Source organism: Lethenteron reissneri, unplaced genomic scaffold (genome assembly GCF_015708825.2).
Source record: "Lethenteron reissneri isolate LAM-NWPU_2019-01 unplaced genomic scaffold, ASM1570882v1 scaffold_1915, whole genome shotgun sequence".
NCBI classification, from domain to species: domain Eukaryota; kingdom Metazoa; phylum Chordata; class Hyperoartia; order Petromyzontiformes; family Petromyzontidae; genus Lethenteron; species Lethenteron reissneri.
Window position 1 is genome coordinate 112,959 of NW_026891680.1, and position 15,783 is coordinate 128,741.

Genomic DNA, 15,783 nt, shown 5'->3' on the forward strand with positions numbered 1-15,783 from the left:
GTGTTTCATGTGCGTGTGGGGATTTGTCTCCTTGATTCTTATTATTAGTCCGGGTATTCATCTTCTTGGTTCTTTCGGTAAAGTCACGTAGAAGGGAAATAATAAAATAATAAAAATAAAACATAATAAAATACAATTCTCACGACGCTGTCTTTCCGACAGACCTGTTCTTCACCTGATGACGGCTGCTTGCGTTGTGGCCGAAACGTCGTGAGAATGATTTAATTATATTTTATTTTTATTATTTTATTATTTCCATTCTACGTGACTTTACCGAAAGAACCAAGAAGATGAATCCCTGCAGTCACGAAAGCTTTAAATCGAAAGAAATCGTGATAATGTCAATGGTTCTCGCTGTACCAATTACGTGTGTAATTATGTCAGGTCTCGGGATTCAGATCTCAACGCAGGATACAGTTCGCTATTACGACAGTGATGCACGCATTTCGGAAAGAAGCACTCGGAAACCTGTGTTTTTAATCTAAGCAGCTTTAATATCAACTTACTCTAGATTCTAGAACTCCTATCAACAGGAATTAATAGCAACGACAGTACCCATGCAAATATACGTACTCATGAATCTGTATGATATTCAAAAAAAAAAGTATTGGCTAATGTTTACGATCACGTGATAAAAAAATAAAGCAATAGGCAGACCCTAAAATAGCAATATTCATACGGAATGCATGGCCATAAAATATGCCTATCGAATGTTCAGAAGCACCAACAATCCGATCTCACAATCACGTGATCAAAGACTACGTATAGGCTAACCCACAATAGCAGTATCAATGTCAGAATTCGTGTTACAATATAATGTATCCTTATCAGATGTTTAGAAGGCATCAACGGTCAGATTTGCAAGAGTATGCGATTAAAATGAAAACAAACAGCTACTATCTAAAAATCATAGTGTCAATGCAGGCATATTGGTTCATAAATGAATGCTTATCAAATGTTTAGAATAACATCAACGATCGAGTTAGCAAGAGTTTGCGATTAAATGAAAAGAAACTGCTACCATCTAAAAATCATAGTATCTATTCAGGCATATGGGTTCATAAAATGAATTATTATCATATGGTTGGAATGACATCAACGATAGCATGAGCAAGATTATGCGATTAAAAGAAAAGCAAACGGCGACTATCTCAACTAAAATATTCATCCCGCCACCTTGGTTTTGATTATCAGGGTGGCAATCGTGATGCACGGTCCACTAGTCACGATGTGTAGAGTGATCTGAGTTGGTTCCCGTGCGAACCTCGCACGAGGTGGCGTCCCCACCCGTGAGCTGCATGGTCACGTGACGGGTGCATCTGTTGGTGAGTCCGTGTCCGCCTTCTGTCTTCTACCAGCCCCCAAAATTACCCTCAAAGTCCCACCAGGGATGCGTTGATCAGTAGGCTCGGTCTGCTGTGAGCAACGCGGCTCGCTGTCCACTCAGAGCTGCCCACCCTCCAGGCTCGATCATCAGTCGGATTGCTCCATAGCGGCGCTGGCCCAGAGCGCTTGCAGCTCGTCCAGCAGAGCTGTAGAGGTTTATTTTATTGCACGCAACAGAGCTGAGGACCACATTGTCATGAGATAATGCCGACCTGAAGATCGGATGTCGGAGCAGACAGCGACAACGTGAAGACAGCGACGACGGCCCGAGTCCTTCTCGACAGCCCCGAACATCCCTTCTTGCCCTGCTTTTATCCTCGCGGATTCTCTGGGGGAATTTCCTCCGCAGTCTCTTTTGGACACTCTGGGGAGTTTCCCCAACCAAGATCGTCCAGACTTGCTGGAGCCTTCTCTTTGCATCTGTCTTCACGTCGAGACTTGCTGACACAGTCTTTGCACATGCAAGGGCACTTGCTCATGGCTGCGAGCACCCAACGTGGGCTCCCTCCCGGATGGTTTGCTGCTGTGCAGCAGCCTGCACGCCTTCCTCATACAAAACTAAGCGACATGTCTCGGCCCGTGTTTGTGAACACGAGGCAGATCTGAAATGCGGTAGGACCAATACCTCGACCGTGGCTGATCATTGTTTTAATGCGGTGGACTCACACAAAATTGATTTCTCTAAGACGAAGATACTTTGCAACCCCACTGGCTATCAACAAAGATTCGTTCATGAAGCCATCCATATATATAGACACAGACACAATTTCAACCGAGAAGATGGGTACAAACTGAGCAATCATTGGAAGGACGTTATCAACCAGTTTAAGTCATAACTGGCTGTGATGTTCCCATCCTACCACCTTCCGATATTAGTTGTTATTTTCGGCTTTCTGATTTTCTACATTAACAGATGACATTTCTCACATTAACATAGCCACCTCCGTGCACTCGTAGAGGAGGCCGCTCTCCTCCTATCTTACAGTTACATGCTAATTTATAACATTAACATCGCGCTAATTTCTCACATTAACATAGCCACTTCTGTGCACTCTAATTTTTCACATTATCATCATGCTAATCTCTCACATTAACATAGCCACTTCCGTGCACTCTAATTTCTCACATTAATATCATGCTAATCTCTCACATTAACATAGCCACCTCCGTGCACTCGTAGAGGAGGCCGCTCTCCTACTATCTTACAGTTACATGCTAATTTATAACATTAACATCGCGCTAATCTCTCACATTAACATAGTCACCTCAGTGCGCACACCGATCTGCTTTTGACATGCTAATCTCTCACAGTAACATAGCCACCTCAGTGCGCTCGTCGTGGAGGCCGCTCACCGATTTTGCATTGACATGCTAATCTCTCACAGTAACATAGCCACCTCGGCGCGCTCGCCATGGAGGCCGCTCACCGATTTTGCATTGACATGCTAATCTCTCACATTAACATAGCCACCTCAGTGCGCTCGTAGAGGAGGCTGCTCTCCTATCTTACAGTTACATGCTAATTTATAACATTAACATCGCGCTAATCTCTCACATTAACATAGCCACTTCCGTGCACTCTAATTTCTCACATTAACATCATGCTAATCTCTCACATTAACATCACGCTAATCTCTCACATTAACATAGCCACTTCCGTGCACTCGTAGAGGAGGCCACTCTCCTTTCTTACAATTACATGCTAATTTCTCACATTAACATCGTGCTAATCTTTCACATTAACATCACGCTAATTTCTCACATTAACATCATGCTAATCTCTCACATTAACATCATGCTAATCTCTCACATTAACATCATGCTAATCTCTCACAGTAACATAGCCACTTCGGCGCGCTCGCTGTGGAGAATGCTCGGCGATCTTGCATTGACATGCAAATTTTTACCTGGCAGACTTTGATTGGTGGAAAACCAACCACCCACTTAGTCGCTGCCCACCACTTACACTAACAATGGCTGCTGCTATTTCAGCTACGCCCATTTCAAACCTTTATAAACAGTTGTCTTTAGACGCTAACCCCTCTTTTCATGATGACAACCGCTTGTGTTGCGATCGAAACGTCGTTTTTTGTTGTTTTCTTTGAACCTATCTACGTGCCTTTACCGAAAGACCCAAAGCAAATGACACAAATGCACGCGTTTTTCTCATTGAAAATAGGTAAATTTCAAGAATATAACTGTCCTGGTCACAAAAGCAAAGTTTGTGGGGAATAATAGCCATTTTCTGTACTTTTGAGGCATAAACAATTAGGAAAAAACACTATCCAGGAACAATTTATTTTTGCTACACAGTGATATATCATTCACTGGCTCGACCATCAAGATAATTATCCAGCTGGTCGCTTGGGCGATAATCTGTGCACACTCAATACCGATATAATTAATTATTAGGATGCGATTTTTTTCCATAACGCGGTGTTCTTGAGGAATGCAAACTACCACGTTGCACAAGAACAGACTGCTCCTCACAACATCGCCATACTGGATACCGCCCTTGCTACCCTCTCTAAATACCACCATCTCTGGTAAGCATACAATTCGGTTAACTCACGTTATGTATTTAAACTTGTAACCTAACATCTTTTTTGGTTATCTTTAGTCATCTTTTGTTGCTGCTACTTTCAATATATATTTTTTAATTCCAGGCAAGAACCACAGGGGCGCCACGGTGGCTAGGAGATGTTAACTACCTCGCCTGGTACACAGGAGATTGTGGGTTCGATCCTGACCCTGACGACGCCTGCTGCTGTATATTTGGAATCTGCGTCTCTCTCGCATCATCACGTTGGCTAGGAGATGTTAACTCCCTCATCTGGTATGCAGGAGGTCATGGGTTCGACCCCGACCCTGACGATGCCTGCTGCTATACATATGGAGTCTGCGTCTCTTTCTTTCATCAACATCTCGGTGACTAGGAGATGTTAACTACCTCGTCTGGTATGCAGGGGGTCATGGGTTCGATACCGACCCTGACGATGCCTGCTGCTGTATATTTGGAGTTTGCAGTGTCTCTCTTTGTGTCCTCTGAGATTTCCCTTCCACATTTAGAAACACACGTTTAGACTATTTGGCTGCTGCTATATATTTACATGTGACGATGATGATGATGATGATATCATCCCCTTTGTTGAGCTGCTATCATTTGTGATAGCTAGGAGCTACTACATATTCTTTCGGTTTTTCGCTAAAGTCATGTAGTTAGGTTCAAATTAATAAAAAATGAAATTAAACTAACCAAAAAACTACGACGTTTCGATCACAACCCAATCGATCATGATCAGGAGGAAAAAAGAGGGGGAAGCTGCTGAAGGCAGGCTGTTTTTTAAAGGTTTAAAATGGGTGTAGCCCAAGGGTCATAAGCGAAGTGGGTGGGGCTAGTGATGTTAATGTGAGAGATTAGCATGTCAATGTAAGATCGGAGAGCGGCCTCCACAGCGAGCGCGTGGAGGTGGCTATGTCAATGTGAGAGATTAGCATGTTAATGTAATATCGCAGAGCAGCCACCACGTGGAGGTCGGCGCACGGAGGTGAGCCACTACATAGCAGCTCAGTGAGGCCTTAACCTGGTAAAGTAAACAAAATTAATATTTTCGTCTGCAAATTTTGACCGGAAAAATGACCCCCACACCACCGCCCACAGGGATGAATCCAAATGTACATCGTTAAGTCAACAAGAACATTTGTTCTTATTTACGTTGTTTCGGCCTAAAGTCACGTTTTCCAGGGATGCATTCCCAACATAAATAGAGGACTTGCACGTCCATTCCATGTTCACCATTTGGTCACATCTCGGCCTGTATGTCTTTGTGTATTTTGCGATTTTCCTTTGTGCACTGTCAAGTCTTGTGCACTGCCTTTCTTTTACCACCTTGTGCTTTCTCGTTTGCCAATTGTTGTCCTGTACCGTTTAGAACGTCTCCTTCTTTGCCTCCATTCTGACGGCCATCCATCAGCCTCCCTGTGCCGCACGTTAAACGTAACAATTTACATATCCCACGGTAGAAGATTTTCACGATCAGTCGCTAATGGAACAAGTGATTGATGATCGCTAATTTGACAAGTGATTGATAATCGCTAATTGTAAGTGAGTTATTGGATATTCGCTAACTGGACAAGTGATTCGATGATTGTGAATTTGGAACAAGTTTGTTGATTCTTCTCGTCTCAAATGATGTTCGACCAGCTCAAAAGAAAGCTGTCTCTGGTGTGGACCAATCATTTTCTTGGACAATGCATATTTTATCAGAGTATGTTTTTGTTTGCATTCCGACCACAAGTATTGTGGTTAATGCAGGCATCATTCCTCGTAAAAAGGTTTCAGTTTTGTTGCCAGAAAAAAGGGGAAAAAGCTATTCTTATATTTTGGTACTGGCAAAGGAGGTCCCGATAAAGTTATTGGATAATCGCTAACTCGACGATAGACGATCGCTAACTAGACCAGTGATTCGATAATCGCTAATTGGACAAGTGATTGATAATCACTAATTAGACACATGATTGGGAAATCTGTAATTGGTCAAGTGATTGATAATCACTAATTAGACACGTCATTGGAAGACCTCTAATTGGTCAAGTGATTGATAATCGCTCACTAGACAAGTGATTGAATAATCACTAATTGGGCCAGTGATTCGATGAAACACGGAATGATTTGGGTCAATCTATATTAAAGATATATCCAGACATTTATGATAGCGCATGTGCACTACAAAAAGGGCAACTATGAATCCTAGAGATATGCCAAAACAGACAACACCAATACGCATTTCATGTTCGTTGCATAAAATTAAGATGCATTTCTTCATCTTGACGATTGGTGATTGTTTGCCCGCATTGGAATCCTAGTGTGGAGAGGTTGAGTAGGGGGGGGGGGGGAAGGGTCACAGACAAAGGAGGGGGGGGGGGGTTATTAGAATCAGAATCTGTATTCGTCCTGGAGAAATTCGATGAGCTATGAAGGTTTCTTGTCAGAGATGTCCAGTAGGGGAACGGTGTCAGAACGTTACGTAATTTCCAGTAGGTCAATGGGGAGGAGAGCTCATTGAGTTTTTGGTGTTCATCGTATGCTAAACGAGTACAGTCCACGTTGCCTTGCCACGTGGTCCACAGTTTTGGGTTTGCATGGCCACAATCCACAGCCCATTAATTGGGCTGCAGGCTGGTTAGTAGCCTTCCTAGGGATGCACTGCAAGCCACGCAACTTACCGGTGAGGCACGGCCCGTGGAAGTTGGTCTGTCCTCACCAGAGTCCAAAGTGGCTGCTGAGGCCGATTGAGAGGAAGTCCGTTGTCCCTGTTGAGGTCATTTATGTTCCCATTACCAGAGAAACCTCAAACACATTCGTCAACAACACCACTGTGTGTTCTTAACGACTTCATCCAAACAGTTTTCAAGGAGTAAGAACCGAGCGCACGCATTCACGCCTATCTATACTCTTGCGCATTCCTGAACTCACATGGACACACTTGGAAACAAGGCTGCCTCAGCCACAGCTAAGCAAAGGGCCGCTAGCCAGGCTCTTCATACTTTCTTGAGCCCTTTTGGATCCTTCTCAACCGACCCGACTGGACCTTCTCCCAATCCCCTTCATAAAACCTCACCACCCTGCACCTCAAATTATGACCGCCGCCGACTCTTATCCTCTTTTTGGTGATTTTGACAGCTGGTATCCTGTCATTCCGTCACAGACAATGGTAATTGAACATTGCCCGGCCCACCCAGCGAGTCGGGCATCACGATCCCCGGCCAGCCAATCGGCATGAGCAGCAGCAGGCTAACGCCGGCTTGGCAAACCTTGCAGTGCGTGTCTAAATGGCCCCGACCTCATCAAACAACGCCTCTGCGTTGAGCAAAGCAAATGCAAAAAACAAGGCTGTTAAGACACGTCAAGTGCCATGGAGTTGATAAGTAGGACACACTTTGAGAGCGATTCTACGTCTATTGTTAACTTGCAGCTCAAAGAGAGCTTTTGGTGGTCATTGTGAAGCTTGCCCCACCCCCTAAAGCTACTGTCCCCACCTACTGCTGCTGCTGCATGCCCCCCCCCCTTCCACTTCCCCAACCACCACCCAAACGAGCCCCACCGCGTGTGTCCTGTTAAAGGGGCGGGGCCAAAACAAGAAAGGAATGTCATAAACAGGAAGGGGCAGGGCCTAAACAGGAAGTAGTGGGGCCTAAACAGGAAGTAGTGGGGCCTAAACAGGAAGTAGTGGGGCCTAAACAGGAAGGAGCAAGGCTGAAAAGGAAAGGCACCTATAACAGTTTAGTTTTGAATTGGCACTAGCCAATTCAAAACTAAACTGTGATCTGTATAATACTATTTATTCGTCCCAGAGAAATTCGATGAGCTACGTAGTGTCCAGTAGGGTCATTTGGGAGGAGAGCTCATTGAGTTTTTGGTGTTCATCGTCCGCTGAACGAGTGCCATCCACGTTGCTTTGCCACGTGGTCCGCAGTTTTGGGTTTGCATGGCCACAATTCACAGCCCATTAATTGGGCTGCAGGCTGGTTCGTAGCCTTCCTAGGGATGCACTGCAAGCAACACAACTTACCAGTGAGGCACGGCCCGGTGAAGTCGGTCTGTCCTCACGGAGGTCCAAAGTGGTTGCTGAGGCCATTTGAGAGGAAGTCCCTTGTCCCTGTTGAGGCCATTGATTTTCCCGTTACCAGAGAAACCTCAAACACATTCGTCAACAACGCCACTGTGTGTAACCTTAACAACTTCCTCTAAAACGGTTTGCAAGAAGTAAGAACTGAGCGCACGCATTCACGGCTATCTATACTCTTGCACATTCCTGAACTCACACGTACACACTTGGAAACAGGGCTGCCTCAGCCACTGCTAAACAAAGGGCCGCTAGCCAAGCTCTTTATACTTTCCTGGGCCCTTCTGGACCCTTCTCAATCCCGTCACAGCCAATCGTAATCGAACACCACCCGGCCCACCCTGCGTGTCGGTCATCACGATTCCCAGCCAGCCAATCGGCACGAGCAGCAGCAGGCTAACGCCGGCTTGGCAAGCCTGGCAGCACGTGTCTAAACAGCCTCAACCTCTTTAATAAACGCCTCTGCGTTGAGCAAAGCCAATGCAAAAAACGAGGCTGTTAAGACACGTCAAGTGTCGTGGAGTTGATAAGTAGGACACACTTTGAGAGCGATTCTACGTCCATTGTTATCTTGCGGCTCAAAGAGAGCTTTTGGTGGTCATCGTGAAGCTTGCCCCACCCCCTAAAGCTACTTTTCCCACCTACTGCTGCTGCTGCATGCCGCACCCCCCCCTCCCCTTTTTTACATCCCCCACCACCACCCAAACGAGCCTGTTAAAAGGGCGGGGCCAAAACAGCAAGGGGCAGGGCCTAAACAGGAAGGGGCAGTTCCTAAACAGGATGGAGTGGGGCCTAAATAGGCAGGAGCAGGGCATAAGATCAAAGCCACCTATCACAGTTTAGTTTTTAATTGGCATTAGCCAGCATACCATGAGGCAGTAGTGGCAGGTGATTGGGTGAAATGGGACCGGTGTTTTTCCTGATTGAGTGAAAGCAACTAGGTCTTGCAAGTAGGATGTTGTATGGCTGCCTCGCATTGCACGTGATACGATGCTACTGGATGTTTCTAAAAGCTAACCACACGCCTCACTCTTTGTTCAGCATGCAAACGCATCTCAAGTGTTATCGCAGACTGTGCCAAACCCTATATTATATGATTTATTATAACGCGAAGTTTCCATAACGCGGTGTACTTCCGGAATGCAACTACCACTTTATATGACGATAGACTGTACTTGAAATACATCCTTGAGCGAGAGGGAGGGGAGAAATAATGGGTTTGAACCATACTCCTAATCGTACCTTCCATGCTATATTTACTGTCAGAAGTGAAGGTGTCACATAAGGTGAAGAACGTCATTGAACATTCCTCAGTGATGTTTGCCGTGCCCTTATTAATATCTAGGCCCCAAGGAGCAAGCGGTTGTACCATTGATTGTGATGGTCACTGTGATGTCATCAATGGGTAATCATCAATTGTCTATGATCATTTATATCCCATTCTATTCTTGTGTATGGCACTCCATTTATGAGCTAGATGTAAATGTCGAGGTCTACTCGTCACGACGTGAAGGCTTCAGAAGAGAGAGTTTGTATTGGTTTTGCTAAGCCTACAATAAAAGAGTGCAGGCTACAGTGGGCTTACTGTGCGGTACATAGTTTGGATTCCATGGCCACAATCACACTACTGTGGCTTGTCTTGAATGTGCCTATGGATCTGTTTTCTTTTCATGGGTCTCATTGCATCCTGCCCGTGTGTCTCTATGGTTTTAGAATTAGGTCCAGAGTTTGGGTTGCATGGCGAGAAACTATCGGCCCTTTCATTAAACTTTCCATTCGTGGGCTGCCAGGATGCACTGGAAGCCGCGCACTTACCGATTGACGTTGCCTTGGGATCAAGGGAACTTGCTCGTTGTTTTCACCAGAGCCCGGAGTGTCTGCTGGCTCGCGTTGTTCCTGTCGGGGCATTGACTCTCACTTTACAGAGATAACTTCAGCACATCCATCAATAACACCCCTGCATGTGGCCTTACAAGAACATAAACATAGCAAGTGACGGTCCTTCTTTGGAGAATGTGGCACGTAAATATCTTCTGAGCAATCAATGCTTCACTTCTGTTCTTAACTCAGCTCACCAGCTATCGTCAATTAAAGACATCTCACTGTCCCTAGGTGATTTTCTCGTTAGTTTCGATGTAGTTTATTTTTTCACCAAAGTTTCTGTGCCTGGTACCATTGCAATAATTGAAGATTTGGTCCAATAAGGATTGAATGCTGATGTACCAGCCCTGGTGAGACACTCTCACCAATACATACTTCACCTGGAGTGAAACCTTCTACAAACAATCTGAAGTCACCCCAATAGGTTCTCCATGATCTCCGGTTGTGTCCAACATTTTCACGGAAATCCACTCTACGCTCGTCCTTGTGGAAGAGGTACGTGGATGGCCACATGGCCGACCGGCTCTGAAACAATTCCTGAACCACATCTATTCCATACACCCAGCAATCAAATTCACCATGGAGGTAGAAAAAGATAGCATGCTACCTGTCTTGGATGTCTAAATCAAAAAGAGACCAGATGGCTCAATGAGCCATTCTGTCTACAGGAAATTAACCCATACTGACGCTTACCTAAAACCTGATTCCCACCACCATCCATCCCAGAAGAATTCCCTCCACAAAATGCTACACCATAGAGCTCGATGTATCTCCGACCATCAACACCTAACCAGTGAACTCAAATAAGTACACCAAGCTCACAAGGCGAATTAATATTCTGACTACTGAATCTGCAAAGCCATCACCCCAACCGTGAGGAGGGAGCCATGTGAAGATCCAATCAAAACCATCACCCTGCCTTACATAGCAAGGAAAACCAAAAAGATTTCCAAAATCTTGAACAAACACAAGATCCAGGTCCGATTTAACACAGTGCATAAAATCCGTGATCTGATCTCATATGTGAAGGACAAGATTCCTGACCTGCAATATCCCGGCGTCTACAAACTAAGCTGTATCTGCGGCAGCAGTTACATTGGGGAAAATCAACGACATCTCTCGGACCGTGTTCGTGATCATAAGGCAGATTTGGGTTTGCATGGCCACAATCCACAGCCAATGAATTGGGCTGCAGGTTGGTTTTTAGCCTTCCTAGGGATGCACTGCAAGCCACGCAACTTACCGGTTGGGCAACGCCCGAGGAAGTTGATATGTCATCACCAGAGTCTGAAGTGGCTGCTGAGGCCGATTGAGAGGAAGTCCCTTGTCCCTGTTGAAGTCATTGATTTTCCCGTTACCAGAGAAACCTCAAACACATTCGTCAACAACACCACTGTATGTGACCTTAACGACTTCCTCTAAAACGGTTTTCAAGAAGTAAGAACAAAGCGCACGCATTCACGCCTTTCTATACTTTTGCGTGTCCCTGAACTCACATGGACACACTTGGAAACAGGGCTGCCTCAGCCACTGCTAAGCAAGGGGCCGCTAGCCAGGCTCTTCATACTTTGTCGGGCCCTTCTCGACCCTTCTCAACCAACCCGACTTGACCTTCTCCCAATCCCCTTCGTAAAACCTCACCACCCCCGAACCTCAAACGATTACTGCCACCAACTCTTATCCCATACATTATTGAATAGGTGGAGTCCACGTATTTCCTGTACCACTTTCTCCTGGCGAGTCAGGATTAGGGTTAGAAAGCGGATGACCCAGGGACGCGATAATGAACCACAGATGACCAGAAAGGCAAAAGTAGCAGCCTTGTGGCAAGTTGGCGCTTTAAAAAAATCGCAGGAGCTCTATGGTCTTCCGTATATGAAGGTGTTATCGGCCAATCCATGAGTCATGTATAAGTGAAAGCCAGAGCACCTGGAGAAAGGCCAAAGAGGTGAAGTCCACATTTTTGCTGTACCGCTTTCTGACAAGCCGGTGCATGGCTCCTGATCGACAGCCACGGGGAGTTTCACAACATTTGTCAGATCAATCAACACTCGCTGCTGCCTCCAGTGCTAGATTAATAGACTACGTGCAACATCACCACCACCACCCACATTACAAGGTTGGCAGTGGCGGCTAAACTGCAGGAGTCCTGCTTTATTGCACCAATGTATCACGCAGAAGGGAGACTGCTGATATGTTGCTGGAGTTTTCCTATTTCTCCTCCGTTGAAGAAGCACAGATTACAGCGGTATACGATATGGTCCACAGTCCATAGTTACTTATAATCTTGGAAACGGTAACATGTTCAGGCCAATGAGCTGATCGAAGGAACAGATGATAGCAATTGCTGATTGTGCTTGTGACGTAGATGGCCGCGACGTTATACGTGCCGTTGTGACTACACAGGTTGATCCTTACATCTTGTGTCTGTCGTGACTGCGTTGAAGTAGTTGCTGGTGTCCCTACTCTTTGTGTGAAGTTGTCCTTCTTGCTACCGCATAAACAAATCTGCATAATGCTAACTATAAAGATGATGATGATGAACAGCAAGGAAATGTTGAACCAACAATCCATGGATGTCATGTACGGAACCTGCACGCGGGTACACACAGAGTGACATATGTGTAAGCGACATCGAAGGGTGATTTTTTTTTTCCCATTTCAATCGTTACCGGTGTTGCTGGTGTGGGATAACCTAGAATGAATCTCAAGTATAATTGTGCACTCAGCAGTGTGTTGCAGTTCAGAGGTGCCAAGTGAGAGTTTTGTACCGCATCTTGCCGCTCTATGACACGTGTTAGGGTGAAATTGCCACGTGGAGCGAGGTTCCTTGTGCGTCACGAACACGTGGATGCATCGTGATTGGACCCGTTGGTCATACCGTGTACACTCGGCCACGCCCAAACAGCAGCTGGACAATCTTAATTTGGAGCTTTCGTGACTGCAGGAATTACTCTTTGGTTCTTTCGGTAAAGTCACGTATAAAGATAAAATAATAAATTAAATAATAGCATACTACGACGTTTCGATTGCAACACAAGCAATCATCATCAGGTATAAAAGAAATAGCAACAAAAATCTAACCAGAAAACTATAGACAGACATATAAGCAGACAGATATCACAAAGATACACAGAGAGAGAACACGCATCGGCACAAAGAGAGAGATCGTCTCTGTGACGAGGCCTTATATAGAGAGAGGGGGCGGGGCGGAGAGAGGGAGGGGTCAGAGAAAAAAATTGCATGTCAATGAGTAGGACGACGCGTGGTACGGTACGCAAGCTTGAAAATTAGGAGAACGGGAGAGAGACACACTAAATTAGCAAAATATCGAAATGTAATGTAATGCAACACAGAGAGTCGGTCAACACACAATTAACGCATAGCCTGGTTGATTACGTATTTCAAAGATTGCTAAGTTAGAATTTAAGTGTGAAAATTCCAAAGAGAGGACACAGGCAGAGAGAGAAAACAAAAAACCCAGAGAGAGAGAAAAAGATAAACTTAAAACTTCCCAGTAGAAGTGGTTCAATCTTAATTTGGAGCTTTCGTGACTGCAGGAATTACTCTTTGGTTCTTTCGGTAAAGTCACGTTTAAAGATAAAATCTCTGGGTGAGGCCCACTGAGCTACGTAGCTCTTTTTCAAAAGTGACGTGGACACAAATATAGCTCAACGAAGCGGTTTATAATCATCGCGTGGAAATGTATAGCAGCCAAATACTCTGAACGCGTGACGTCGATTCCAAATGTGGAGGGGGAAAAACCGGAGAAAAATCCACACAACTACGAGGCGAACATGCAAACTCCGTGGAGTTTCTGTGCCCTCTCCCCCACCGTGTCCTCACCGTTACGGTGTTGAGACTCCATACTGGGCTCACGTTGAATAACAAAACAAAACATAGTGTAAAAAGAAGTCCACTCTGGGGGCTGACGGAGCACCTTGGGCATGTTGGCGTGAGTGCTGGCACACTGCGTGACCATCGAGATGGTGGTGGCAACGCCGATGGAGACGCGGGCCCCCGCGTTCTCGATGGGGATCAGGAATGTAAAGCAGGACAGAAAGGAGATGAGGAAACTCGACGTGAGCATTTGCTTGTCGGAGGAAGATATTGTCCGACGCAGCTTGAAACCGGCGTGCAGGCACGAAAAGTTTCCTTGGGAGAGGGCGGGTGAGAGTTTAGACATAAAGTTAGCGATAGGGATAAGGGACGGCTTTCTTGGTGTGGACCAATCAGTTTCAAGGACAATGAATATATTATCATAGTGTGTTTTTTGATAATTGTTTTTTTTACCCTTCTATCTGGCAACAAAACTGACACCTTTTTACAATGAATCATGTTTGCATAGACCACAATACCTGCAGTCATAATGCAAACAAAAAACATAACTCTGTATGCCATGCAAATGAGGTTCCAATGGTGTAAATGCTTACCCCGAGCTCTCATACTCTGATGGTGCATTGTCTTTGAGTTGTGCGCCTTTTGGCGTCATCTGGTCCAACACCATGTGAGACTAGGCTCTAAGGAAAGCTGTCTCGGGTGTGGACCAATAAACTTCAAGGACAGTGCATACAGAGTTATGTTTTTGGTTTGCATTATGACTGCAGGTATTGTGGTCTATGTAAACATGACTCCTTGTAAAAAGGTGTCAGTTTTGTTGCCAGATAGAAGGGTAAAAAAACAAATATCATATTTTTTACTGGCAAATGAGGTACCAATGGAGTGTTTTTTTTTGCATTTTGACAGCAAGTATTGTGTTTAATGCAGACATGAATCCTTGTAAAAAGGTTTCAGTTTTGTTGCCAGAAAAAAGGGGAAAACCCCTACTATTATTAACATACACGAGATTTCACACATTCGTGGCAATAGAGTTATCGATGGAGTCCACTCGTACCCATGTCCAGATTAAAGTTATTGTAGGTCACAGGAACGTCTGTTTTTTGTAGGCCTTCAGTGATAACTTTCTCCAGTTGATACTGCTGCCCATGTCACTACCGTCACTGTCACTCCGCTTCTTTCAAGTCGACTTCGTCCAGCTGCTGGACAGAGGTCGCTACTAATACGGTTCAATATTTAGTCTGTGCCCTCATTCGATTGGAGCCGTTCTGTGTGACGCAGGTAAGCAGATTTAATTTAAAATTAGTGAAACAAGCAAGGTATTCCTAGAAATATTATAAGCTAAAATTTATTAAACTTGTTTTATTACTATGGTTATCATATCGGATGACAGCTTTTAAAGGATGCCGTCCATTTCGATAACAAATTCAATGTTCTGACGGGACACCCGCATGGCAAATGCCGCGTTGCTTTACTTTCGTTGACGCTGAACGATTGTTTAATGTTATTTTAGGTGTAATGAGCCTCACTAACAACAAGTAGATGACTAGTTACGACTGCAAATAAATTGCAGCGAGGAACCACGTAAATATATGTATTCAAGAATATATCTTGGTTACCGGTTTTTTTATCATACGAACAAAAAATGCGGCCAAAAAAATGTCGTAGGTCCGAGGCACAGTGGCTACTGGATAATACGGCCCTGCTCGCACCAGCTTGCTGGAATTGGTCCGTCATGCCCTTGGCCTGCTTGGTAAAATCCTGGTTCATTTATTGAGGGAGCGGTTAGGGTTTTATTTAGGCTTGGAGGTAAGGTATACCCATGATTTCAGAGTTGGTACAGTTGTCGGACAATATGATATTTTCTAATTCAAACTGGAGGTTCGTGATGTCCTTGTGGATGATGCTTCTCTCTTTGTTGTCCCATTGCAGAAGCATTTCGTTTGCCGTGTAGCTGGCTGGGACCCGGCACCGCCACATGCAACACGAGAGAGAGATCACATTAGGAGTGACAGGACAGATGGGGTGACCGTAAAATCATTATGGTTACCAC

At 45.0% G+C, this 15,783-nt stretch overlaps 1 protein-coding gene across 1 annotated transcript in view; it reads right to left on the reverse strand.

Moving 5' to 3' along the window:
• Positions 1-311: 311 nt before the first annotated feature.
• LOC133339573 (glycine receptor subunit alphaZ1-like) overlaps positions 312-15,783 on the reverse strand; it is a 30,384-nt gene continuing 14,912 nt past the window's right edge. The window contains exons 6-13 of the mRNA XM_061547683.1: positions 15,551-15,688; positions 13,834-14,048; positions 12,312-12,485; positions 11,137-11,223; positions 9,828-9,908; positions 7,959-8,045; positions 6,613-6,699; positions 312-6,248 (exon numbers count right to left, since the gene is read on the reverse strand). Of these exons, the coding sequence (XP_061403667.1) occupies positions 6,069-6,248; positions 6,613-6,699; positions 7,959-8,045; positions 9,828-9,908; positions 11,137-11,223; positions 12,312-12,485; positions 13,834-14,048; positions 15,551-15,688 (1,049 nt within the window). The 3' untranslated portion in view covers positions 312-6,068. The remainder of the gene's footprint in view (positions 6,249-6,612; positions 6,700-7,958; positions 8,046-9,827; positions 9,909-11,136; positions 11,224-12,311; positions 12,486-13,833; positions 14,049-15,550; positions 15,689-15,783) is intronic.